General features: G+C 37.0%; 1 protein-coding gene across 1 annotated transcript in view; it reads left to right on the top strand.

The window, feature by feature from the left end:
* LOC139146245 (RIMS-binding protein 2-like) overlaps nucleotides 1-27,525 on the top strand; it is a 157,412-nt gene that overhangs the window by 85,343 nt on the left and 44,544 nt on the right. The window contains exons 9-12 of the mRNA XM_070717653.1: nucleotides 5,136-5,225; nucleotides 19,334-19,456; nucleotides 22,942-23,050; nucleotides 26,898-27,227. Of these exons, the coding sequence (XP_070573754.1) occupies nucleotides 5,136-5,225; nucleotides 19,334-19,456; nucleotides 22,942-23,050; nucleotides 26,898-27,227 (652 nt within the window). The remainder of the gene's footprint in view (nucleotides 1-5,135; nucleotides 5,226-19,333; nucleotides 19,457-22,941; nucleotides 23,051-26,897; nucleotides 27,228-27,525) is intronic.

Genomic DNA, 27,525 nt, shown 5'->3' with positions numbered 1-27,525 from the left:
TAAGAGACAAGTTTCTCTGAGACCAAATGTTCAAAATCGTTTTTAAATTTGCCACTCTGGGTTCAAAGTTATACTTTTCCATAAGGCGATCGTTCTGGTGAAACTACACGCCCAAAGCATGTACTGGACCATTTGCCCATTTCAACCTAAATGGTTTCTTAAGTAGATATTTAGGTGGCTTACCAAGCCACAGTGCCTCTGTTTTACCTGGGTTCAATTTGAGGCCAGCTCCCCAATAGAAAGCAGTCAATATATTAAGCGCATTTTGAATGCTTATACATCTTTCAAAAACAAAGTCGTGTCATCTGCAAGTTGCGATATTTTGACTTCTGAACTATTGACAAGTAAACCTTTTATGTTTTTAGTACTACGGATTTTAATTGCTAAGGTTTCAACTGCTATAACGAATAAGAGTGCACTAACAGGGCACCCTTGTCTAATGCCTCTACGTATAGAAAAGAAAGCTGTAGTGTGACCGTTATTTGTGACACAACTACTAATGTTATTATATAAAAGTTTGATCCAAGAACAAAAGGTTTTGCCAAAATGAAAACTTTTAAAGAGCGGTATTAAAAGGCCCATCTAATAGAGTCAAACGCTTTCTCGAAGTCGACAAATAGGAGAATACCGTTGATATTTTTAGTCTTGCATGAATGAAGCACGTCACAAATTAAACGTATATTCTGTCCAATGTATCTACCTTTAATATAACCACATTGGTCAGTATCAATGATTTCAGAGACGACACGTTGTAGCCGGTTTGCAAGGAGTTTGGCAAGAATTTTGTAGTCGGTATTTAATAACGTAATGGGGCGCCAATTTTTTAATACGCGAATATCTTTATCCTTTTTGGGGATCAACGTGATTATACCTCTTCTTTGTTCTATTGACAGTTGTTTATTATTAAATGAGTAGCGAAAACTATCATACACTAGATTTTAATATCGTCCCAAAAACAATTATAAAATTCTGTTGTGAGACCGTCGGTGCCTGGTGATTTCCCAGTCGGTAAGTTTCTCAGGGCCTCTGAACATTCTTCTAGAGATATTTCTTTTTCGCAAAGAGATTTGTTAACCTCATTTAATCTCGGAATATTTTGTTGATTGAGAAAGTTACTTTCGGCTTCAGTAGTGTTTTCGTAGTCACTTGTATGAATTTCTTGCTCAGAGTAAAGGTTATGATAAAAGTTGAACTCTTCCTCCAGAATGTCATTTGGATTAGTTAGGATATCCCCATTATCCTTAATTAACGTTCTGATATTTTTAAAGAAGCGTTTCGCTTTTCGAGTGAAAGAAAGTATTTAGTGCAGCGTTCGCCCTCTTCTACCCAGCGAGCACGTGAACGAATCATGGCGCCTTTGTATAATTACTATTTATCATTTCTAACTCTTTACGTGTTGTGTCATACATTTGACTTGTGTTCTCATCAAAGTTTTCAGAAAGGAGATGCTCTAAATCAGTTAATTTCTGATTTAACTGGCTTTCTTCTTTTTTCAGACGTTTTGAACGAGTAATTGCATAAGAGATTGAACACTGACGGATATCGCATTTTATCAAGTCCCAAAGTAAATTCTTATCATCTAAGTTACTGTAGAGCGTCTTGCTATTGTTTATTGTGTGACGAAGTGCCGTGATATAATCTTCCTCGTTTAATAGAGCTGCGTTGAATTTCCAATAACCTTTCCCTCTTGTTTGAGGGTGACTATGTTTTAATTTAAAACAATTAAACTGTGGTCTGTTTTAATTGCGGATTTTATAAGACAATCACTTACTAGGTACATAAGATGCGTAGATACGAGCCAGAAATCCAGTCTACTTTGTATGACTGGGTTATGTTGTCGCCAGGTGAAACGTTTTAAATCTGGGTTCAATACACGCCAGATGTCACACATATCATACGCCTCAATCATTTCAACAATCTCTTTAGCATAACTTGATTGCTTATCTGAAGTACCACCTGATTTGTCAATCGTAGGAAACATACAGGTGTTAAATCCCCTCCAATAACGACAGGTGTGTCTCCACAGTCACTGAGCAAATTTCGTATCTTGCTAATGAAAGCTTTCTGTTCAGACGGTTTGTCTTGATAGGGGCATAGACATTTATAATGGTGTAGTGCAGGTCATCTATTGTGACTTCAAGGCGGAGATAGCGACCGTTATCATCAGTTTTTTTATCATGCAAGGTATAACCTAGATTAGAGGGAACAGGATAGCAACTCCTCTTGCATTTGAATCGCCATGTGACCAAAATATGTCACCTCTCCACTCATTTTGCCATACCGCTTCAATATTTTTTGTTGAGTGTGTTTCTTGTAGAAACAATATACCATCATTAAAGTGCCGTTTCCACCAACGAAATATCTCCCGCCTTTTTTGTCGATTACAGAGTCCTCTAACGTTTAGGGAGTATATGGTAAGATGATCACGGATCATGTACAAATTGTAGTAAAAACAAGAAAATAAATTGCAATAACAATGAAAACTTACCCTGCAACATCAAACACAACAAGGTACAAGCAGAAGATGTAAAGACACGAGAAGTAAACAAAAAACACAGAGGGAGAGCCCTCATCAGGGCCGCCAGAGTCACTGTATCGTAAGACATACTGTAACGTGATCTTTAGGACTAACCGGCTGATCATTTTGATTTGTCTTTGTATAAAACCTGTTCAATTTGAAGCTTGTCAACAACAGTTCCTACATATCCAAGGAGTCGAAGCGTACAGGGCGACTGTCTTTGGTTTTTTTCACGTACACAATACCATCGCGTGTCCAAGCCTGCCACCACTTTCGTTCTTTAACTAGTTGTCTCGCTGAATGAAATATACTTGCGTTTGACTTTGTCAAACTCTCATTAATGTATACAACGCCGGTCTCTTTCGACAACTTCATGTCTCTGAGAGTTTTTTGACGGAGTTTGATTCTATTCTTGTAGACACGCTGTGAAACGTCGCAGGACTGGAACTTCGCAAATATCACGGGTGCACCGTTAGTTTTCCGCTTTAGTAAATGGCAAACATCGATATCGGCTCTCGAAAGGTTAACTTCCATAAAACTACATATCTTGATAACTGTATCTGTTACTTCTTCGTTGGTCTCGAGCGGTTTATCAGTAATGACGCCATGGAATTCAATGCAATATTTTCTCGCGTATTGTTCCTGCCTGCTGGCATTGTCTTTCAACTTTTCAACTGTTTGTTTGACATGGATTTCGTCTTCCACAGCCATTATTTTCGTGTCATGGGTCGCAACTATGCTGTCGATATTCTGTACACTATTCTGCAATTCTAGAATGTGTTCTTTTATTTCAGTCTTCGTTGCAACCAATTCTTTGGACAGCTTTTCATAGACTTGCTGAAGTGTCATGATCGATTGTTCAACAACGGTACTTCGTGCGGCCATGTTAGCACGTGGTTTTCTTGCTACCAGGACTCGTCTGTGTACTATTATCATCGTTTTCGGCTACGCACCTCTTACTCCTGTAACGTTTCCTTCCCATTATCTGCCAGAACACTTACTGGAACTTCGACTGTAGTTTCAAGACTGCATCTCAACCGTTGTCCAAAAGACAGGGGAAAATTACAGAGAGAGCTCAGGCAGGGACCCTGCGTACGTTGACATAACTAGCGCCCTCGCGCTTCTGACACTTGCAGCAAAACTTTGCTTTCCAGGGTTAGACACTGACTGGAGTCACTGTCCTGACTTTTGGTTTGTCATGACTTTTTTGATTTTTATTGCATTTTAAATCTTATTCCATCTCTACACTTTTTCACACACTGTGATGAATGTAGTGTCTACTATATTTGCTTTGGAGGTTGTTTCAACAAAAATTTCCTCTGATCAGGACTCCCTTTATGATCGAAATATCATAGTTTTCATATCTGTGTCTACAAATTCATGCAGCAAAGTATTTGTAATTTAAACACATTTTTTTCATACTAATACCTCAGATGTCCCACGAAAACCTTGAAAATCTCATTTTGTAGTGAATATTCAAGTTCACTGCTGAAAAGTAGAATCAGAAAATCAAGAATTTACTGAATTTCCAACCAAGTGTTGCTATACTACAGAGCAATGTAATTGCATCTGTGGTGCCTTTCAAGATGCACCCTTTGTATAAAGTGTAAAGCGTATGTTCTGACTTTGTAACCCCTTGAATGCCAAAGTCAATTATTGTCACCTTTATAAAATATAACACATACAGTTTTTTCAGTTCCAGACAGCTTTTTCCTGATCTTTTCTGAAATTTTGATCAAAAGCTGTAGCCGGACAAAGTTGTTATCAAAATTATCAAAATATTACAGAAAACTTCACGAATATTTGTAAAACGTTGCACTAAAATTTTGCTGGGATCAATTACAGCTCTCAAAGCATTAATATCATATTTGACAATAATGTGGTATTATTTCACCAAGTTGGCTTTCTATATGTTAAGTCAGCCATTAACGGAAAAAGTGGTCTTATTACAAATGGGCATAGTAGCCATATTGTCAAGATTATGTACTGGTGCATTTAATCTTGCGCTTACGTGAAAGCCTATGAAGTGTTTCGTTACAATGATCTCTCATGTTGATCTTAAAGACATGACAACAGCATGTACATCAGTCCTGCAATTGCCATCTTACCTTTTAGTGTGTTCTACTTTTCAATGTAAAACATTTAAGATTGCAGACCAGTTTTGCCATCACTCTATCAACCCCCAGTTCCCCGTGTAAGTAACGATAGGACAACCTCTTTGTAGAACACAGTAGAGCTGTACCAAAAGATTTTTGAAGAATTTTGAATTAACAAAATTATTAGATTCTTTTGCTTCGATAATAGCACATTTGTGAAATCAAGGTTCATTTTTGAAATGCTTATACTGACTTTCTTTGCTTTCTTCGTGATTTATTAAGCCATTTAAAACTGTCGCCACACTTCCTGTTTTCTCCAGGGCCAAATTAGGTTTTACCTCTTATAAAAGATTATTGAGCATAAACTGAATTTATTCAAGTTGATATTGTTTATCATGATTTGACTGAATGACACATTCATTTGTCAATGTGTCAAGTAATGGCTCTGAAATGTCTATAAAGAAATTGAGTCCATAATGATAGTAACTGTTGTATGTTTTGTGGGTTTTTTTTTGTTGCAGGCTAGTGAGCTGCAAAATGTGATACAGCAGAACACAACTCTAACCAAGAAAAACATAGAACTGCATCAAGAAATCACAAAACTAGATAAGGTAGGAGGATGTTTCATACTACCAGCGGTCCCTGGAGTTTATTTGATGAACGGGTTCCACAGGAATTTGTATTCACACCCTGTGCCCACTGCGTGATTGAGTATTGTATGCGGCGCATGAGTGTTTGCCGCCAAATGAGTGTGCCTCTGAAATGCATTGAAACACAGGTTGTGTAAACGCTTGAGTGAGCTGAATGGAAATGTGTATTTGATGAGTTTCTGTCTTTGTTTGCTCTCTGTGTTCAAGTTTCATTGCAATTCATCCCTTGAATATGTATGGTAACATTTGTGTACAGTGTTCATTTGAGATGGAATTTCCGTGATGAATATAGAATGGAAGGTAATTATACATCAGAGTCTGAGAAAAGCTGAATGACTGTGCTCTGAGATTGTTCAAATGCGATGCAAAAGCTTGATGACCTTGAAGTCAGTCTGTATGAGAGGGACAATGTAGGTATAAAGGACATCCGTGCATCAGCAATGTGTCAGCAACTACCTATAATAGCTGACAAGGGTCACTTTAAACGTGAAGTCATAGTGAAATTTTGATTTTCTAAAGCTCAAATCAACACATGTCAGTCCTTTCAGAATATGTTGCTATAAATATCATTCTAATTCATCGATTGCTAAGATTTATCTTTTATCTAAATCAGAGTAACTTGCTATTTGTGCGTAAAATTACGGTTAGTAGCGCCCATTTATTTCAGATGCAGAAAGACTAGCCTGTTGTGATGTAAACACAAACAGAGTGAACTTGAACTACCTTTTAAAATATCATGAAACTTAGAACAAGTTACCGTAGTTCATGGACTTACTCAATCCTTGGATTAAAATGTTCCTCCCTAAATACTGTGGGTACAAAAAATGTATCCACGAGATTCTTGAATGTATTTTCATTCAAGATTTTTGAAATGTATACTTACAAATCTACACGCAGGTCAGCAGGAGTCTTTCACGTTGCAACATCAATCTTTCATTTTCATCCTCATTTAAGCTGTTAAACTTTCCATGTAAGAATTTGTGCCAGTGGCGGACATCAGAAATTAACCCGGCAAAACTCGAAAAATACCATAATTTGACAAAAAGTCAACAGTCCCCCATCCAGAACGGCATTGAACATCACAGATATTACACAAATCTCCATTGGTGAGATTGTAAAAGGTCATTCAGTCACTGTAGGAGAGTTACATCCAGATGCAATCTCACGTCATAACCGTCAACTCTCCGTGAATGAATCACAGTACAGCAGCACTCCGATGCTGTTCAACGCAGGATGAATAACAAGTGATGTCCGTAGTTTATCATGGGAAACACACACAAATGTCCAATAACAAAGCAATAGGCAATAAATAGTATTAACTTGTCTTTGTACACATCACAAGACTAATTTAGAAATTATCTGTTCTAGAGAAGGGCTTATGCAAAAAGTGCGATTTATATGCTTCTCACATGCCATGCCACTTCAAATATAACCACAAGCAGGATTTACACATCCATACTCAATTATGAAAGATTTAACTTGTCAGAGTATTGTATGCAGAATCCTTCCCAATCACATGTATAAATTACACTAGGTCTTTCTGCAAGTCTGTATACTGTTCATAGCCAGACCTGCCCACACAGCTAAAATTACACAATGATCTTCAACGTTACATCTCTGGTTTCGATGAAAATTCTCAGTTGCTGAGTGCATTTCATTGCATTCTCTTGGTCAAGGAATCAAGCTTTGCCTAGCAGACATTATTATTCAAAACCCAGTTGCAGATTGATGGTGATGCCAAACCTTTCATAACGAGCTCATCGCTTCATATTAGAAATTGAATTTTGTTAATTTGATAGAAGTCTGATCCTACCCTGGGAAATTACTTACAATTACATCCCCTATTTGCTTGCTTTTTTTGTGGTCATTAATTTGTTCAGTAGTATTCTACAAGTATGTGTGTATTGAGTTAACCATTCCATGGTCATTTGATTAATGCTCTTTAACAACGTGAGTCAGTCCCAGGTAATGATTCTTGTTGAAGAGCAAGTGTGTAACATTATGCACAGTCTGTGGCATACGGTACATGCCCCATCCACAATGTTTCACTGTGCAGTATTTCAATTCATCCAGTTTGATGGTTCACTTGCCTCATAGCAAATTAATGACAGACACATCCAGTGTAAACCTGGTAATGTACCATAGATAATGATGCTCAAAATTTTATAAAATATTTGTCAACAGACTGTAAAAGCTTTTCTCCAAGGCGGCATACATAGATTTGAAAAAGAGAAATTAACAAATGAAGATTAATGTTGAAATCTATAAGTACCATTTGCTGGAACTGAATTGTTAAAATTTAATAAACTTTTAAAGTAAACGTTCATGGCCTAAATAATAAGTTACGTATTGCCTTAGGAGTTGTGTAGGTCTCGGATGTTTCAGGCGTATTTGCAGTAAATTTTGTCTTCAAATTTTTTCAGATAATTTAATCCTGCTTTCAAGGAATGATGAGTGGACTAGTAGTTAGAATTATGATTAGAGTCATTTTGTGGAATTTAAATGACTTCTAATGAAGAAATAATTCATACCAAACCATGAGATCTCAAAACATTGATATACCAGATGTAGTTGTTTTTACTCACAATGGACAGTCAAGGGCTTTGACGTTAAGAAATGAATTTTACTCACACCAAAAAAAATATCAAAAAGACCTTTTACTTAAAATTGTTCTGTTATTTTAGCTCCGCTGTCAGCGACGCGGAGCTTATCAAATAGGTTGATTTTCCATCGTCGTTGTCGTCCGTCAACAATTGCCTTCTCCCCTGAAACCGCAAGTCCAATTGCTTTGAAATTTTATACATGTATGCACTTCACTTGAGGTGACCTCACTTTAGTTTGTTCAAATCGTGGTGAAATTTGCATATTTGTATTTTTGGGGCATTTTTTGGTGTTTTTGGTAAAAAAATCTTCTCTGAAATCGCTTGTCCGATTGCTTTGAAATTTAATATGCACTTTGCTTAGGGTGACTTCAGTCAGATTTGTTCAAATTGTGGTGAAATTTGCATATTTGTATTTTTAAGGCAATTTTTGTCATTTTTGGTAAAAAAATCTTTAAAAATCTTCTTTTTCAAAACTACAAGTCAGATAGCTTTGATATTTGGTACATAGGTTCCTAGGGATGATCTATTTCAGATTTGTTCAAATTGTGCAGATATATGCAAATTTGCATTTTTAAGGCAATTTTTGCCATTTTTGGTCAAAAAATGTATTTTTCAAAAAGTACTGGTCTGATAGTTTTGAAATTTGGTATACAGGTTTCTATCGATGAACTAAGTAATATGTATTGAATTTCTGATGAAATCTGTAATTTTGATTTTTTGGGGCAATTTTTGCCATTTTTGGTCAAAAAATGTGTATTTCCAAAACTACTCATCTGATAGCTTTGAAATTTGGTATACAGGTTCCTCTGCAGATTAACTTATTGATATTTATTGAAATTATGATGAAATCTACAATTTTGTAATTTTGGGGCAATTTTTACCATTTTTGGTCAAAAAATGTTTTTCTCAAAGGTACTGGTCTGATAGCTTTGAAATTTGGTTACAGGTTTCTACAGATGAGCTAAGTAATATAATTGAATTTCTGATGAAATCTGCAATTTTGAATTTTTGGGGCAATTTTTCCTATTTTTGGTAAAAAAATGCGTTTCTCAAAAAGTACTTGTCTAACAGCTTTGAAATTTGGTATACAGGTTTCTATAGATGAACTAAATTTGATCTTTTGAAATTATGATGAAATTCTGCAATTTTTATTTTTGGGGGCAATTGTTGCCACTTTTGGTCAAAAAATTTATTCTCAAAAAGTACTCATCAGATAGCTTTGTTTGACATGTTCTTAGGGATGATCCTATGTGATACATTCAAAGTATGATGAAATCTTCAATTGTGTATTTTTGCAGCTTATTTTAGCCACTTTTTTCTGGCCACTGCATTGAGCTATCAAAGATTTCCACCTTCTTCATCAACATGTGTCAAAAATAGTTATTCTCTACATAAACACAGCGGAGCTATATCGGCCGCTAGGTCGCTTGTTTTCAATCATATTCATTATCCAAGTAACTGACTTTTAAAGTCGCCTATCTGTGCACAGCTGAAACCCAAAATGATGGCCTTCCTTTCATAGTTGATGGCTTGGATGAAGGAACAAGTTAGAAAGAGTGAACGATTGTTCCTGTGGGAAAGGTTTTATTTTCTGTTCATGTTAGCAGGTGGTGTCCACTGGAAGTGATTTGCTGTGGTAGTGTCAAACCCCCAGGGTCAGACCCATCCGTATTGGTAAATTAATGATGAGTTTCAGCCATTTTTTTAGTATGTCTCAAAGAACAAACCTTGAGTTGTATTTTAGTGTACTGTAGACAGCATCAAAGTCTTGCAAGCAGCATTCAGATGACTTGTTGTCGGCACAGCCGTCTGAGCGGCCATTATTGAACTGTTCATAGTGATAGATCTGGACAGAGTGTGGGTGCTTTTAATCGCAGGAACCATGCATCAACAATGATGAGATACTTCAGTCGACTTTCATTTCTGCTCTGGCGTCCAAACAAATCACAACCGTCGGCCACTCGTCCAAGGCAGTTTCCAATAAACCTCAGAAATTCTTTACAACCTAGGGCATGTCAGTCTGAGCTGTTTGATCAAAGTACTTGTGAATTGCGCGCAATTTCGGATACTTAACTTCAGATTACCATTAAGTGAAGTCAAATATTCTCACTTCATCAGTGGATATTTAGATGCACTTTATGTGTCTCAGCTGACACAGGCAAACCTTCCATGATCACTTTATTGAGTGTAATAGAATCCAATACAGGGTTCTGATTTAGTTTTGATAAATTTCATTATGCCTTTTATGTTTGTCTTATGACTATGTCTATCCTGCAATGAAATTAAAGTTCTCATCATGCATATGATACCAAGCCAGGGTCTTGCAGACTTCGACCCAGAGACTGTTGTATTGTAGAGATGTCATGGGGTGTTCAATCCCCTGTAACATCCTTGCACCTACTTTGTGATGTTTTCATTATAATCAGTTAGATTCTTCAAATAAAAGTAGATTATTGTCAGCTCATCGAAGCAAAGGTGTGGCTTAAAAATCCAAGCCCTCAAAGATGTCTCATTTTCTCTAGTTGTAAAGCTTACATCAAGATTATATCGGGAAGTCATTTGGTTTTATATGACAAAAAACGAATCATTTTTGTCAAAAAAGTAACTCTGCCACCATGCATGCAGAAGAAAATCTCAAGCCATTTTTGTATCGTGTACATTTTCACCAATGCATTTACATAATGCACTATTCCACTTAACGAGAAAATGATGAAGAGGACAGTGATCCATACGTTAATGTTTCCATAGCAACGTGTGATTTTCTTCAAAAGATTCACCCATTATCATACATCTGTACAGTATATGACAAGCAAAAGAGGTAGAGTCCATCAGCAGTATCTTTACTAAATCACCCACCCCAGAAGAATTCTTGAGTAGGGAAAGCGGGCTATCTTTTAATGAGTAGCCGTCAAGCCAGTTTCATTTCTGTACAGTCATCGCACGATACTGCAACCCGTCGGGTCAGGTTTTGAAATTTTCCTCACAGCAAACCAGAATAATTTGGTGATCGAGATCTGTGCATTGCGCAGAAAAAACATGGACTTGTATTGGTTTCTTTAAAAGTATACATGTCAAATCTCAAATTGAAAATTATGGAAAATTATTGAAGATTACTTAAAATTCCTGTGTCGTTGTTCTTTTTTTTGCAATGTGTTTGCATTTTTAGTGATGCATACTGGTATCAAATGGGATTGTTTGAACTACTTTGATGAAAAATGGAAAATAAAATGTCGACTAATTGATTTTTTAGAGTAGATGACAAGTCCAATTTTCTGTGATGTCAAAAGTCAAGGATTACGCCGCCAGGAATTGATTTATTTTATTTTTTGTGCATTATCGGAAAAGTGATGTATTAGTCACTGCTGTTAAATAGGAGTGAATGTGTTTCGATTATTAAGCAGTAGTATCATGGTATTTGGAACTCTGTATCTGTTTGCCTGCATTGCTGGCTTAATTATGTTAGGTCTGTGATAAAGATGTTTTGTTGGTTTTTATGAATTCAATTTGTGGTAAGCCATGGAAAAGCTTGTTCATTTTGGTTTGCATAGAGACTGTGAAAAAATGCATTGCTGCGATGATTAGCCTCAGGGAGACTTCAGCACTCTGAACTCATATCACATGGAGTTTCACATATCTTAAAAAACTGTTCACGCACAGCTGTGCAAAAGACACCGTACTGCACCACTGACTAATACAGATCTTACAATCACTGCCTCCCAAGATGCACATATTTAACACTGATAACTACTTTTACACTAAATGTTTCTGCTATTGAACATGTCTGTAGCAGCACATCTCAGAGATTTAGTCAGAACTGCGTCCATATCTTTAGAAAACGCTGTGAGCTATTTTATTTACCACTAGTCTGGCCGAGTCCTTTTCTTCCAATATTGATGTTTCACATGGACAAGTGATATGTTATTTATAAGGTCATCTACCTACGCCTGTATTCTCACACAGTGTCATAATGAATTTACGTCAATAAAAATTTCCAGCACGTCGTCCCTCCATATTTTCATATTACTGAGGTATACCTATCTTTAATGGACAAATGTATAAAATAAACTGACTACAGTGTGAGCATGATGCACAGGGAAAAACTGTGTAACAGTAAAGTTCTGTTGTCTAGCATGCAATTTTGCACTTTAGCTGATAAATGTAATTTCACAAGTAAACAACTAACTGTAAAGCTTTCGTGTTTAAATAGCCACACTCACATTCTGTTTGGACCAGGTCATACAGCAGTCATTTAAAGGGGCGCATTTCTTGGCGTGGTAGTACACCTATTGTTCTGTTGGTGTACCTTTCTAATTCACACCTTGCAAATCTTAGTTTTCCGTTGAATTTTAAAGGTATACTGTCACCTGTTCCAATTTTGCCACAGTTACCATAGAAAGACAAAATCTAACCACTCACAGTTTTTAAGCGGGTGGCCGCTTTTTAAAACCAGCGCCCTCACATGGACATTTTGAATACCAAGGAACGCCCCTTTAACCATATATGGCCATATTTAGATTACAGGTGACTGTATACCTTTAAATCGGCTGAAACAATTTCTTTTTTGTGTACTCTCATCAGATATATTCCTCTTTAAACTGAAATATCCATAGCTGCACGTGGTGAAAAATGTGATTTTGAGGATAGTAAAATATTTTTGTTTGAATTTGGTTCCTTTTTCTTCCGTTGTCTTTGCACATTACTCTCTCACTAACAAAACCTGTCATGTCCTTATTTGGAAATCAGATTGAATTCCATCATCTTCGAGTGCACATGAAATCGTGGTTACTGGCTTATGTAACTGACCAAAATTTTCTGTTAGGAACAACAAGTTTAATCTGTCCTCCGGAACTGTCGTCACAGTGTGTGCCTAGTGTATATTTTGCTCAAGGGAACAGCTTATCTGGTGAGAGTTGTAGGATTAAAGAGGAAATTGGAATCCATACTCCAGGCGACTTAACAGTCCATGGCCAACAGTGTTTATAACATCCATGTATACTTATTTATCTGAGATTGTAATAAAATGTGTTGGTATGCAGTGGCTGCAACACCATACTTCACAATAATCAATGGTTAATGGATGCATAGGCACATAGACTGCATGGAAATTTATCAAAGGGATGTGGGAATACTCCTTAGTGTGCTGAGAAAATGGAATGACCCGCATGATTGATCTAGTTCATTATGTTTTCCTGGAAAACCGTCTTGGATGAGGAATGGTGTGTTCTGGCATACCATTATTCTTCAATTCAAAAGATAAAGATTTGTTATACCAGAGTAATGGTGAAGATGACGTTGTACAAACTGAAAGCATAAATGCAAAAGAATCTCCACGTACTCTCAGTATCCAGATTTCATAAGGCTCCCCCCCAGTGTGATACTCCCCCCAGTGAGATACTCCCCAGTACTCCTTCATCATTATGTCTCTCAGAGTAATCATGATACATCCCACAAAATTAGTGGCCTTCCCGTACCGGAGACATCGTGTCTGGTGAATATCAGTGGTAAAAAAGCAGAGACAGCAGAGGCTATAATCTGATCTTAGGAGAAAGCAAATGAAACCAGCTGTTCAGTCTGTCCTGATTTTCAGCAGACAGTATCACTTTTTTCTCCAGTGACAGAGATTTTCACAAGATGTGAAATGATAGCTGTAGTTTTACACTTCACTGAAATGTAACAGAATGTCAGAAATGATACAGAGATGTGGACAGGATGGGAAGAGAGAATATATAAACAATGTATTAGTTTGGACAAACACATATTGGCATGATAACTCAATCTGTTTAGGACTGTTTCAAAGGTAAAATATGGAATGTTATGTGATACAATGTAATTTTCCGCGTTAATATGTTGCTGTCATTGTAATTGTCTCCACTCTACTCTAAATTTTTCTATCGTTGTCCTACCGGTATTTTCTCATGAAACAAAACCTCTGCCCCTATGAGTAACATCGTAGCAAGAACCCCTTTCACGACCAAATATTGGTATGGCCTTATTGTCACCTATGGCTCAGTGGTTGTCCTTCCATAGGTGGAAATGGGAAGCCAGGGTTAAAACTTGGAAACTCAGAATTTCTCACCTGCTCTCAGTGCAGTATGTATAAAGAGAGTCAGGGATAGTTCAACCTATGCAGAAAAATGTTTAATACAAATTTTGCATTGCTTCAGGTATAGCTTGCATGTGATATGTCTAAAATTTTAGCTGTAATATAATATAACGTCCTGTGGTATTATCTTAGCATAATATTGTCATTGTGAGCAGGTGTTCTAGCAGATTTACACACACCCTCTGTCTGCATATGCCAGTGCATTTCTTAGCTTTGCACAGAGTGATATAAAATAGAGTTAGATGCCATAAACAACTTTGAAACATCTGTCGCATTTCATAGACTTAAACTGAACAAAACCCTGTTCTCTTCAGCAGCGATTTGACTATGTATTTCACGTGCACTTGACATGATATACCTGCTATATCTTTATGAAGGATTTTTCTTTGCGTTTCATTTCTTTGTACATGAAAGAGAACACTGTCCATACATACCTGTGTTCTACCCTCTTTCTTTTATTTTTCAATGCCAGTTCCAATTTGTATGTGTCGCAAGGGTATCCTGCTGTTCTGGCCTAAAATATTTTGAAATTCATCCCAAACTAGACAATTTGTAACAAGGAAAAAGCAATTTCAGGATGGGGTATTTTTACTGGAGCAGGAATGAGTTAAAACTTTTGTACAGTGAATGTTTTGCACTATGGACAACGCCAAGTATCAGTTCTGATATCATGCTCGATATAATATCAACAAGAATGACGATACGTCAGTTGATGAAGCAATTACCAGTGTATCAGACACAGACACAGACAGCACTGAGTCTCCAGTCTCCGTGCAATATTTGTCTACAGCTACTCTACTCCACACATGCTCCATTTAATGGGACTAAAAATATCCTGAAGAGATTAACAAGGTACACAGTGTTTTTGTATGTGTGCTTTTCCCCCCGGTGAGAAATGTTGAAAACGTGTGTCTGGACCAGGAGATGCCACTTGAGGACACTTCTGCTCTCTGTGATATTTGCAGACTTTGTGTAGATGGGTTGGATGAGTTTTGTAAGTATATAGGCTGGTTCAGAGACATCAGTTAGTGTGTAACACTGACTTTGTGTAGATGGGTTGGATGAGTTTTGTAAGTATATAGGCTGGTTCAGAGACATCAGTTAGTGTGTAACACTGACTTTGTGTAGATGGGTTGGATGAGTTTGGTAAGTATATAGGCTGGTTCAGAGACAGCAGTTAGTGCGTAACACTGACTTTGTGTAGATGGGTTGGATGAGTTTGGTAAGTATATGGCTGGTTCAGAGACATCAGTTAGTGTGTAATACTGACTTGTGTAGATGGGTTGGATGAGTTTTGTAAGTACCGGTTTATAGGCTGGTTCAGAGACAGCAGTTAGTGCGTACACTGACTTTGTGTAGATGGGTTGGATGAGTTTGGTAAGTATACAGGCTGGTTCAAAGATAGCAGTTGTAATGCTGGCTTGGCAAGCAGTGACATATCATCTTTGTATGTCTGAAAGTTAATACTACGGCCATGTGCCTTTTAAAAGCTCTTCTCAGTGATTTTACACTGTACAACAATTACAGGTGCTTGTATGCTTGCTTGGCTGTATTGATAGCCACTCAACATAATCTGGTTGAGATAGCCATTGCCATCATAAGTTTCTCCCTCCCTATTTTGAGGAAAATACAGCCGTTGGTTTGCTTCTTCTCATCATCTGTTGTTAAGGGGACAATGACAGTGATATTTTCAATGGTACTTTCAGCCAGATGGTAATTCACTAGACTGGAACTACACATGGTTTTCATAAAAACTTCCATTTTATGTAACATCTCTGAATACTTTCAAAAATGAGTATTGAGTATGGAGAGCTTAATGTACAGATGCACAATCCAGTTTCCTTGACCCCTGGATATTTAAGTGTTATTGATGGTACACCCACTAACTTGCACAGTCCTGTGACAAGATAAATATTGTTGCTGAGAAGACAGAATGCATCTTCAAAAATGTTAACACATTACGCGGAATGACAACTTGTCATGGAAACTGCCCTTTCAGTTTTCCACTTTCAAAGTTAACATCCGAAGATTTTCAGAGATTATACAGTCTCAGTTTGGTGAACACTAGGTACCTGTATGATGAGACTGTGTAAAAACACACTATAGTGTCTGCAGTATCACCCATTACAACTGTGTATCTGCAGCCACTCCTGTACTCAACAGGATGGGAACATACCATTTGGCAAGTGGTGTTTGCGTCTCTGATGTGTCAGTGTTACTTGTATACCATTAAGTGGACCAGTGCAGTTTAAAACGTCACCATATCCGCTCAGATATTTAGAAACCCAGCTGACAAATGGATGGATTGGTGCCGGCTTAATGGAAGGTTTGTCAGGATAAAAAAAGAAAAAACACAGTCCTGTGCAATAAATTAAAGGACTGTTTTTACGTTAAGTAGGTTTTTGATACAAAGCTAAGTGACGCATTGGCAGGCATATGTCCCATATTGAAGTCAAAAATGAAAATGAAAAGCATAGAGCTTATCCAATACAGGAACCTGAGCCCTTACTGAACTGCGTCAATTTCAGTTGTTGCAGCTTGCCTATTCTTGTCGCCATAGCAACCATTTATTAGTTTATTTGGCACAAAAGTAATAATATGGTGGACGCTTTGTGGATTATTATGTTAGTGGATTTAAACAGCATAGTGTGGTGAATTTTTCTTGGCTTTAGAAAGCTGTCGACATTGAATAAGAACATATTAAAATTGGAATTTGGGCATAGTGTTCTGTCAGTATAGTATGTGCAAAGCTGTCCGTATGACCGAGCAAGTCCTTCTGTAATGTTGTTTTTATCTACCATTTTGTAATATCTTTATGCTACATTTGCCTCAATATCACTTCACGGTTTTATTGCCACGTTGTTCAACAACTTGATAACCTAATAAAAGGAGATCTTAACTTGATAACTGTGCAGTCTATATGAAAGATTATGTTTTTTCATCACCTGCAAAATTATTACGTTACCAAGTAGAGCAGTCTTTGTAGTGTATTTAAATCAATATCATGTCTTGTTGCCTGGTAGACATGCTAACATCAAACCAGTTGCTCCCAATTAAATAATTAGCACATATCAATTAACAGCATAATTAATAAATAGAAGCGTTTGCGATGAGTAATGAAACCTTTGTATGAATTTAGTTAATTAACCAAGTAGCAAGAAATGTCTCGTGAGTTATGAAGCCGTTTGTACGGTTTTATTGTAATCGTTTCATTTCCAAAATATCTCTACAAGGTAACTCTCTTTAGATTTGGTATTGGTTTTGATGAAAGTGATATCTTTGTTTACAACAAACGCCAATTTTTGGCAAAATCATTTTCTGATGCTTAATTTGGTAAGTAATTGCAAGTATACCAAGAATTTATTTTGTTAGCAAGAGAAGATTTTTGCTCATGATACCATGTTAAAGAGAAGAATGAATTTAACCCACTTAGTGCTATAATTTTCCCACCAAAACTTAAGTGCAACATTTTACCAATTTTTATGACATTTTCTCTAATATTTTAATTATCGTTTTGGACCAGATGGACATAACTTTTCATGGGTTACAGTTTTTGATCAAATTTTTTTGGGAAAATCTAAACAAAATTGCCTAAATCTGAAAAAAATTGTCTGTGTTATAGTTTATAAAGGTGATAAAAATTAACTTTGGCACTCACAAGGATTAAACAGTACGTCGGGATGCTCAACAAATATGTCAAAAATGTTTCAAATATCTTGGCAAATTTTGTTTTCACTTATATTTTTCAATTTACAGATCACTCGTAAACAATTCTCAGATGTCATTCTTATGATATATTCTCAACTTGCAGAATTTAAAGGCCCAGTAAATTATATTAAATAATTTATAGAGAAAAATATCAATGTTTTTGGTGCTGGGACTTTACATACATTCTGCTGCCCTTGGTATAGTGTATACTTCTTTGATGTCTGTAGATACAGACCTCTATCTCACAAAAATGCAGTGAGCAGCTTTTTTCCTGTTTACTTGCAGTTATCCTGTGGAAGCCATAATACATCACCTAGAGGCAATGCCATGCTCAGAGGGTTTTCCCCGAATTTTTTTACTAAACCCTGGAATATTGTATTGGGAAAAAAATCAGTGTCTGCAGTTTGTTGGCTTTTTCCCTGCAGAGTTGCTTAGATTGAATTTCCACGTATTAATTCTTGGAGTGTGATTATCACTGGATTTGATCCGATTACCACCATTTGTGCAAAATATAGCAGAAAGATGAGTGGAATGCTTATTAGTAGGCACCCCTAGGAGTTGTATTCATTTCACAGATACATTCGCCAACTGATCTATTCTTCACCACCGGTGAGATCACGTCCATTCAGCTCCCAAATTGGTTTTTTGCAAATTCAATAGCAGAGCATGATGATGTGGTTTCCTTTGAGGATAACAGTCTAGGGTCACACAGATATTGAGGGCAAACACGCTAGGATTGCAAGTTTCAAATTGTCTCAAACAAACTTCATCAATCCCAGAGGCTTGCTTTCGTGGTCTGATTGTTGTATTTTGCTTGGGAAGTGCATAATGCCAAGGCCCGGAGCTGTACCAGTATTCAATGATGGTGATGATGATGATGATGATGGTGATGGTGATGATGATGGTGATGATGATGATGATGGTGATGGTGATGATGGCATGAAAGAGATGGAGATTGTGGAAATGATGATGGTATTGTTGATGATGATCATGCATGGTTATGATTATGATAGAGTTGATGGCAATGATTATGTTCATGATAATGATAATCATGATCATAAGGATGATGATGATGATGAGGAGAAGGAGGAGGAGGAGACCGTGGCATTGATGATGATGATAATGATGATGATGATGATGATGATGAGACAATGACAATGATGATGATGATGATGATGATGATGATGATGACGATGACAGTGATCAAAGAAATAGTTGTGATCATTGTGTTGCTTTTTGTCATCTTGAAGACATTTTATTTTTTGATTGATGCTGGTCATAAAGAAGCCAGTCCTTGCAATTAATATGATCACAAATGATGACTTATGATATCATCAAAAATGTGTCTATACTCTTTAGAAACAGTCAGCCTGATTGAAGAAGAGATGAAAGCACAGATTCCGGTGTGACTGAGATTGTGATGGGGTTTCATCACAGGAGGGACACATCAAGGCAGTCATAAATTATGCTACCTAAGGAGCTTATAAGAAATGCATGTACTTTACCAGTCTTGTCATGAGCAATGACGTGTACTTATAACTGTGTCTCTTCACAAGCCAGTAACTTTCACCCGGGGAGCATTTGCATTTATCTATTTTGTTTCTGATCCCGCTTGATTTCTGACTCTCTGACTCTCGCGCGTGTGCGTCTTGCAGCTTAAAGAAGAATGTCAGCATTTACAGGGACAGGTGACTGAGTTGGAGACGTCCAAACAGACTTTATCCCAGGAACGTGATCAACTGCAGATAAACGTTGACAAACTGGAGGAAGCAGTCAAGGTATGTCTTGCAAGGAAAAAGTCCTGACCTAGAAATTCATGATCCAATCATGATGTCAAAAAAAAATTCCATGAGTATATTCTTTGCCAGAGGTTTTTTCTGCAGTTAATCCTTCAGTCATGACATACTAGTAAGCCTCAGATCTAGAATAACAATGGTGTTTGGTTCTGCTGCTCTTCGTACAAGTCAATATAAAACACAACAAAGGTCAGTATAGGTAATAGAAAAAGTTGCGTCAGAGCCATTGTTACGAAGGCGAGAAATCAGCTAAGTGTCACTCATTTTGAAAAAAAATATTTCCTTAAATGTTTTTATTCATATCATTCATTGTTGCAATCTTTTTCACATAATTTAAGGTATTGACGAAGGTAACATGATTCCATTTTGTAAAAATGAAATTATCTCACGGAATGACAGGAAGAATTATTTGACACACTGCAGAGCACAGCCTTCAAACAAACATCGACATTTGAACAATGACATGTTTGGTTGTCATTTTCACATCTCTCTCACTCTCTGCTTGTTTACTGAAATATTCATCATACTTAATTGATCACTAGTCTTTAGAGTAAACCTTGATGTTTGGTAATTATGTGGATCCAATCAGCATGACCGTTTACAGCAAGGTGAAATGGCGACAGCCCCTCCCCGATCTCCTTCCTTCACCAACTCCATCAATGCTCTCTGATACTCAGTACAAAAAAGAGTAGAATGTTCATTTCTCAGTGTCCTTGTTTATTGCTCTGCCCCAATGACTCAATATATCACCTCGTGTTCCAAAATCACACATCAGGATCTTAACTCTACATACACATTCAGGTAGTTCCACTCAACACGACTGATTGGTTAGTTTCTACCTGTACTTTACCCTGAAAAGGTCAGAGTTCATAGCGCTTGCAGGTACCAGTTCCCAGATGATGATTTCTCCATCTTCCATTTTCCAAACATCAAATATGACATCGGATATTTGTTGAAATATACAAAAATACCAAAACTGTAGATGCAAAGTCCATTTACTGAAGTCCCAGATCTGAAATATGTATGAAATTATGACACTGTATAGGCATGCCTATTTAAGATCATGTTCCTGAAAATTAAAAATCTGGAGTATCTCCTGATTCTTGGCCACTGGAAACTGTTCACTCTCTCCTTTAAATGGGAGTCACCTCTTAAATTCTTGTAAGTTGTTTTAAATCATCTTAAAACTTTACCGTATGCATTTTGAAATTCAAAATGGTATCTATCTAATCCATGGGAGTAAATTCTGTGGGGAAAATTAAATGTCAATTTCCATTGGAAAGAGGCCAGATACCCTGTGTGGTTATGTTTTGAATTTCAAGCTGTAGCAGAGTAGAAAACAGCAAAATTTGGCAGACTACCTTGTAAAAAACTTATCTGTAAGGCACTTTCAATGTGAATGTGTTATATACAGCAGGCCTAAATGTGATTTATGTATCTTCATAGTCAGTTGATTGGAACCCATTTCAGACCACTCAGCAGGTCCACAATGTACGTTTTTACCGTGAACTAACATGCCTTGTCAAATACATGATTGTACATCAATATGTTCAGTTTGACTCTTAGAAACTACAGTATATCTTTGATCAGTTTTGTCCACTTTTTCATTTTTTGATCAGTTTTCAATCAGACTGAATTCATTATAACAGCAAAGATAAAGCTTTCCTCTCACTACTAGGTGTATTCACATACCAACCATTCATAATATTCAGAACAGGGAACAAGTAGTAATGCTTCAGTGAGGAAATTCGCCCAGGCAAAGAAAAATATTAAACTATTCAGTGGCCATTCTGATGGAGGTACCTGATAACTTTCTAGTGATGGTTTTGCATTAACTATGCCGATACATGGCGAGTGAAAAGTTATAGAGTTGACAAGTGTTGCTGATTTGTAAGAGGGAGATTTTGTTAGACAAGGATGCTAACATCCCTTGTAATGTACAAAAAACAACATTTTCAGGTGCCACATCACTGCATGCATGGAATTAAAGTATTTCTAGGAGATTTTGGAAAAAAAAATTCCAATATGAAGAGCTGAACTACACACAACTAGTCATGCAGATACTATATAAGAGTAAAACTGATATTGCGATTTTTGTCGCAGCATTTCATGCGTTGATGCGGAATTAATTCTTGTTTGATTGAGTCGGGCCCGTGATGTGTTTAGAGATAAAAGCAAGAAATCAAGCAGAAAGATACAAGTCACTCTCAGCAGATGTTGCAAGGCTCTGTGGACGACGTAATCCTCAAGGCTTCAAATGCAAGGCTTTGTACTTGTTCTGATTACATGCCGATAATTCTGGAAACATGTCGCAAATTTATAATGTAGGAGCAGTAATCAATGGCATTTGTTCGTTGCTTTCAATATGCTGTGTGGTTAGTAGAAAACCAATATTGCACAACTGGTTTTTATGAAGTGGTGAATTTTATCATCAAATGTTAATCTGCACAAGCTTTGAACAAAAAAAAATTGTGTGGAAGTCTCATATCAGCAGAATTCACTATTGACAAAGGCTTGGTATTGCTGTGCCCAATTGCAACTCAGGGACTTAGGTAGAGTAGTTTCTCATGAGTTTTAAGACGCTCTTTGCCAATCAGAACACACAGCTCCTGATTGGGTAGGATCACATTTGTCATCTCTCATGATCCAATCGCAAATCACCCCTTGAAAGTTTCAAAACCACATGACCTGAGAATTGCAAACCTTTTGGTTCACCATATAGACAGTTTCTCTCATTTCACAGTTTATCGACAGACCCACTTTATACATGATGTATTGATATCATTAAATTAAGAATTGATAGACAACTTTCTTGAAATCAAAAGTTGTCTGTTGCATATGCAACATGAATGGTTAAAAGAACTATAAATAATTGTCATCACCAGAGTTGAATTTTTTTCTTCTTCCAGTATTAAACTAGTCTTTCCAGCTAACTTTTGAAAGACAACATCCATACCTGTTAAAAGCTGTCAAATTAAATTAAATGTGACAGGAAAGAGTAATTTTACAAATAAAATAATAGGAGAAACGCAAAAATTACATGAAAATATCATGTTCTTGTATCATATTGAGAACAAGAAAACTGAGCTTCATTGTATGTGCCATATTTATCTATGACAGACTATCTCACACTCCAACACAAGGCTGGTTATTTACTCGCTGAAAAGCTTTCACACACACAAAAGATCTTCTTCAGTTTACAGCAAAATCTCTAGATACAATAGCAACAAGTGTAAACTACTAATGTAAGATGTGTGTGTCATCAGCATCACTTGAAGAAGATTAATGTTTTTTAACAGCCGAAACTCAATGTTTCATCTTAAACACTCTAGGCGTTTGGCTCTTGTCTATTTAATCAAATCAGGTTGAAAAAAAGATAGTAAAATCACAAAACAGAGGGCTGAAGTACCACCATGTCTTTCTTAATTGACTTTTTGTCATCTCTCTTTGAACCGACTTCCTGACAGCATATGCAAGAAGCGGCTGACAAGCGGAAACAACTTGAGGCTGAATACCAAGAAGCCTTACGCAGTCTGCAAGCTAAACAAGAAGATGTCAGACAGCTAAAACAGGTATAGGCACACACCTACTAATTATGGACAAGACTCTGTGGTTGTATGTCAGTTGAATATTGATGTGCCGGTGTATCTCTCCAGGCTTGGTTACTGATAAGTCTTGCAAAGCCACAATCATTCCTTTCTGGGTGTTCTCACTTTCCGCCCTCCGGGAAGCTCTATCGCTGGGATAGTATCTAAAGTTTCCATTTTGGAGGGTAGGGGGCATTACAATGAAAATGAAACCATCGTCAACAGTATCTGTGGATCTCGGGTAAAGTTGTTGGAGATTCCGCCGGAGTGTCGTTGGAATGACAACGGAACCGTGAAGGTCAAAGTTCAAAGGGATGTCAGGCAGGGAGGATGTCACTCCCAGCAAATCTATTACAACTAGCGATATTGAGGTCGTCACCTGCAAATTGGCTTTGCTTTATCTTTCTTCGAATTACATGTAAGGCTAGGCACTGTCGTTAACAACTCACAAATTGGATTTCGCTAAATGCAATCGATCGTGTGTTTGATTGCACGACAATTCACTCCCAAGCTCGAACAAGGACAGACCATTGAAAAAAGTGAAGGCTTTAGTCTCATATCATTAGGACGCCCATCCATTGCATTAACATTTTTTAATTTTGAAGGACAATCCTCTATACAGTGGGTACTTAATTCTTCATTTAAAGTAATTATATCCCAGATTGTAAAAGAAATGTTTCCTCCAAAATGGCACAGTGTTTTTGCCAGTGTAATTAATTCTGCCACGTGAAGGACCAATTTACCCTCAATGAAGAATGCTTGTCAGACTAAAAAAGGGATTCGTTTGGAGATATCATGCTCTACGCTAGATTCTCACTGAGAGTACAATTTTCTCAGAAATTACAAAATTTTTGAACCACTGTACACGGGTTAGGGGGTCCTGGACATCTAGAACATACAATGTACCCATCTGTGTAGATTTTTTACATACAATCATGATCATTCAGAAACAAATTTCAAAGACCCAGTGAGAACACACTTTCCTACCTCTTTGACTTTTGAGTAAGATGTAATCTGTCTGTGACAAATTTTTTGTACCACCTATTTTTTCCCGGGCAGTGTCGGGAGATTGATATCTACTAAGGAAAATGGGGATTTTGTAAAAGTATTTGCATCACATACACTGGATTCATTAGTTGCTTCATATAATCAGCATTTTATGCCTGATCCTTGACCTCTGTGACCCCTGACCCCCCATGTATAGAGCAGTTTTATGAGAGTAGCTGGGATTGTGATTGATGTGATAAACATAGTCACCAGTATTTCCAATATTTCAAAATCTGAATGTTACACTAAATGTTAAAGCCTTTATTAAAAAGTGTCAATTCAGTTTAGAGTCAACCGATATGAATGAAAATTGAAACAAATCAGCAAAAGGACTTAAAGTATGAATAGTAAACTTGTCAACATAGGGTTCATGATAAAACATACTTTTGCATCAAAAGAAACTGTATTATGTAGAAGCCCACACACAGATGGACAACCAAATAAATACATGGGGGGTATGGATTGATTCTGATTTTTACCTTCTCGTGTCTATTTATAGACAGAGAAGGTATTAGAGTTGAAAACCAGTATGCTGGTGTCAACTACTTCCGTCTGTCAATACTTCCGTCTGTCAAGATCCGTTGACCTCATGCCATTGTGATGGGTCATATCATAAACTGGTGGGGTGTTCATGGTTCAGGTTGAGGTGTAGGAGACGATTTTGAGCTGTGACAAAAATCAAATGGACTTAGCGGCATAGCCAGTGTTAAGCCTTTCTCCAAGGTTTCTTAGTTGACTACAATCTATTACAGACTACTGAGCTGACGTTAGGGGTACTCACTTTGTGTTTGCTCACTCTGTGTGCGCTAGTGTTTGGTACTGAGTTGCGTGGATATCCCCTCATGGCCTCACGTGATATGGGCCTGTTGCATAATCTGCAGATGTTAGCCAGTCATTTTCCTTGGATTTTATCTCATTTAATTTTGCAAAATATCGGCGAGTATCTCAATATTTCAAGATAACTCTTTCTTCCCAATCGTTTCCTGGAGTTTCAGAGTCATATGAACGAAAATGAGTGAAAGTTTTAGACAGGAAAATCGGACATCGGCCATGTTCAATGCAATGTTTACAGTACAATCAGAAATTTATGTGGAGGAAATATTGTAACTAACAAACACTGTTCATGATGCCCGCCCTCTAGAGGCAGACCTTCTATATGAAGTACCACATTTGATGCTTGTGGAAAGCTGACCACACAAAGGAGCGTTTTAACTTTTAGAAAATGACAAATTAAATAAGAAGGTATTCTGAAAATGTCAAAACCTGAGGAGAAATGCGCAATTATTCAAAATAAACAGGTTAACTGACTGGTCAGCTATAAAAAATGAAAATGTTTATGATCAAAAGTTTTTGAGATGCGCACATTTTAACAAATACAGAAATTATGAACATTATAAATATAAGACCAAACTATTTTTCAGGGATGGGATAGGTTGGAAATGAGGGGTGAGAGACAAAGGCACTCCTATTGCTGCATGTGGATGCAGCCACACCATTTCATTTACAGCATACTTATTCACTGTGTTGTGTTCAAGTTCCATATTGTACTGACTGTCATACAAGGATAACATAAGCAAATCAAATCAAATTAGAAAAGGATCAATGCTGTTGTGTGGATTTTGCTGAACATGGCTGATTTTAATATTTCGCCTTATATATTTGGTATCCAGCAAAGGCATATTTTGATGTAAAGTCAAAATTAACACTACATTGCTGACAATATATGTTACCGTTTCTGCATGAACTTTTCTTTTTAATAGTATAGTAGTACTTCGAACAGATTAACAATTATCGTGATGTCAACCCATAATTTTACATCACAAAGACTGTAATTCTGCCAATTTTTTTATTTTTCAGTCATTTTATAAATTTTGCCACTGCACAAGATGATTGAACAAATTGCAATGTTTGAATTTGTAAACTCAAAGAATAAAATCCTTTGGTCACAGATTAAATTATTTTTTGAAAAGAAATTTACTCTTAAACACTTTTAGCATATATTCTTTACACGGTCATGTATTTCAAGGAAATATGCCTATCATAAAACAGTAATTTCTTCACTTTCAATTTTTTTTCAATACTATGACAATTATCAGCCATGAGGTTTCATACCAGATGAGCGTTTTTCATCATTTCCACAGGACTCTTTGGAAAATCCATTTAAAACAGTTAAAAGTGACTTAAAATGACCACTTGGTATACCGGTACATTAATTTATAGATGCCAGGTTGTGTATTTCACATGCACTCAGGTCAGTAGGGAAGTGCGTCATTACTATTTTGGACTGTTAATTCTTATTTCTGAATTATTTAACTTTTTTCCACATTGAACTATCTTTAGGCAGTTTATACTGTAGCTTAGAATTTTTTTTGATTGATATATTTAATCATCTTTAGGGTTCTTTGGGTCCATATCCCACCTCATGCCCCTACATCATCAACTATTTACCAACAACTCCATGCCAACAACCAATTACCTGACCTGGCCACACATTAGAGAAGGTTACAGCGTCATTGACGGTATTTCTGACTTACACCCGGTACCGCCTTCCTGCATAGCTTTTACAGTCAACATTACCACTGCCAAGTCAAGTATTGTGCAACTTAAATGGGCAAGACTGGACCATCTTTCGAATAACCATTATCCTAGGGAGTCCAGTTGCTACACAAAGCTATGAGAGGGCCCTTTAGGAAGTTTTCTTCACTACAGAAATTGGGCCCGGTATTTTGCAGGTGAGCCCTAAAATGTGACAGTGCGTGACTATTTTGTTTGTGATCCTGCTTTGACAGGCCAGGAGGTGGCCAAGAAGACCCAGAGGCAAGCCGTAGAACAACTGGAGACCAAGGTGCAAGAACTGGAGCGGAAATGTCGAGAACAGACAGAAAGTTTCAATCAACTCTCCCAAGAGCTGAGCTCGCTGCGAAGAGAGGCAAACAAGAGAGCGGGCTCTCCAAAAGTAGAAATAGCGATCCAAACTTCACCAGAAAGTCTCTCAGATGAAGGCTTCGGGGAAAATGGACACATCACTCCAAAGAACAAAGAGATGGTTGCTAAGAAACAATCTGGTATTGTTTCCGCATCGTTAGCTGCTGAGGGAGTTCTAGATGATCAATCACAAGGTAAGAGACATTCAACAAATGTTTGTTTTTCATTTTTCCTGTATTTTTTTTCTTTTCCTATCTGAACAGGCTCTGGATAAACAGCTTAATGTGAAATTGCAATTTAGTCAGTTCCCTTGAAATGGTCTCAGGTGATTGGTGCAGTTTAATTGCACAGATAACCGAGTTTCCGAGTCAGTATGAGGTTAATTGCACCCACATGACCTTCCCACATAGGAAGGGACATCCTTGACATTGCAGATAATAAATACATAGCTTTCCAGCTTTGGATGTCAATAGATAAAATATGAGTCAAATG

This window comes from Ptychodera flava, chromosome 12, assembly GCF_041260155.1.
Source record: "Ptychodera flava strain L36383 chromosome 12, AS_Pfla_20210202, whole genome shotgun sequence".
NCBI lineage: Eukaryota > Metazoa > Hemichordata > Enteropneusta > Ptychoderidae > Ptychodera > Ptychodera flava.
Note: the sequence above shows the minus strand (reverse complement) of the source record. Positions and strands in the feature narration are given on the sequence as shown.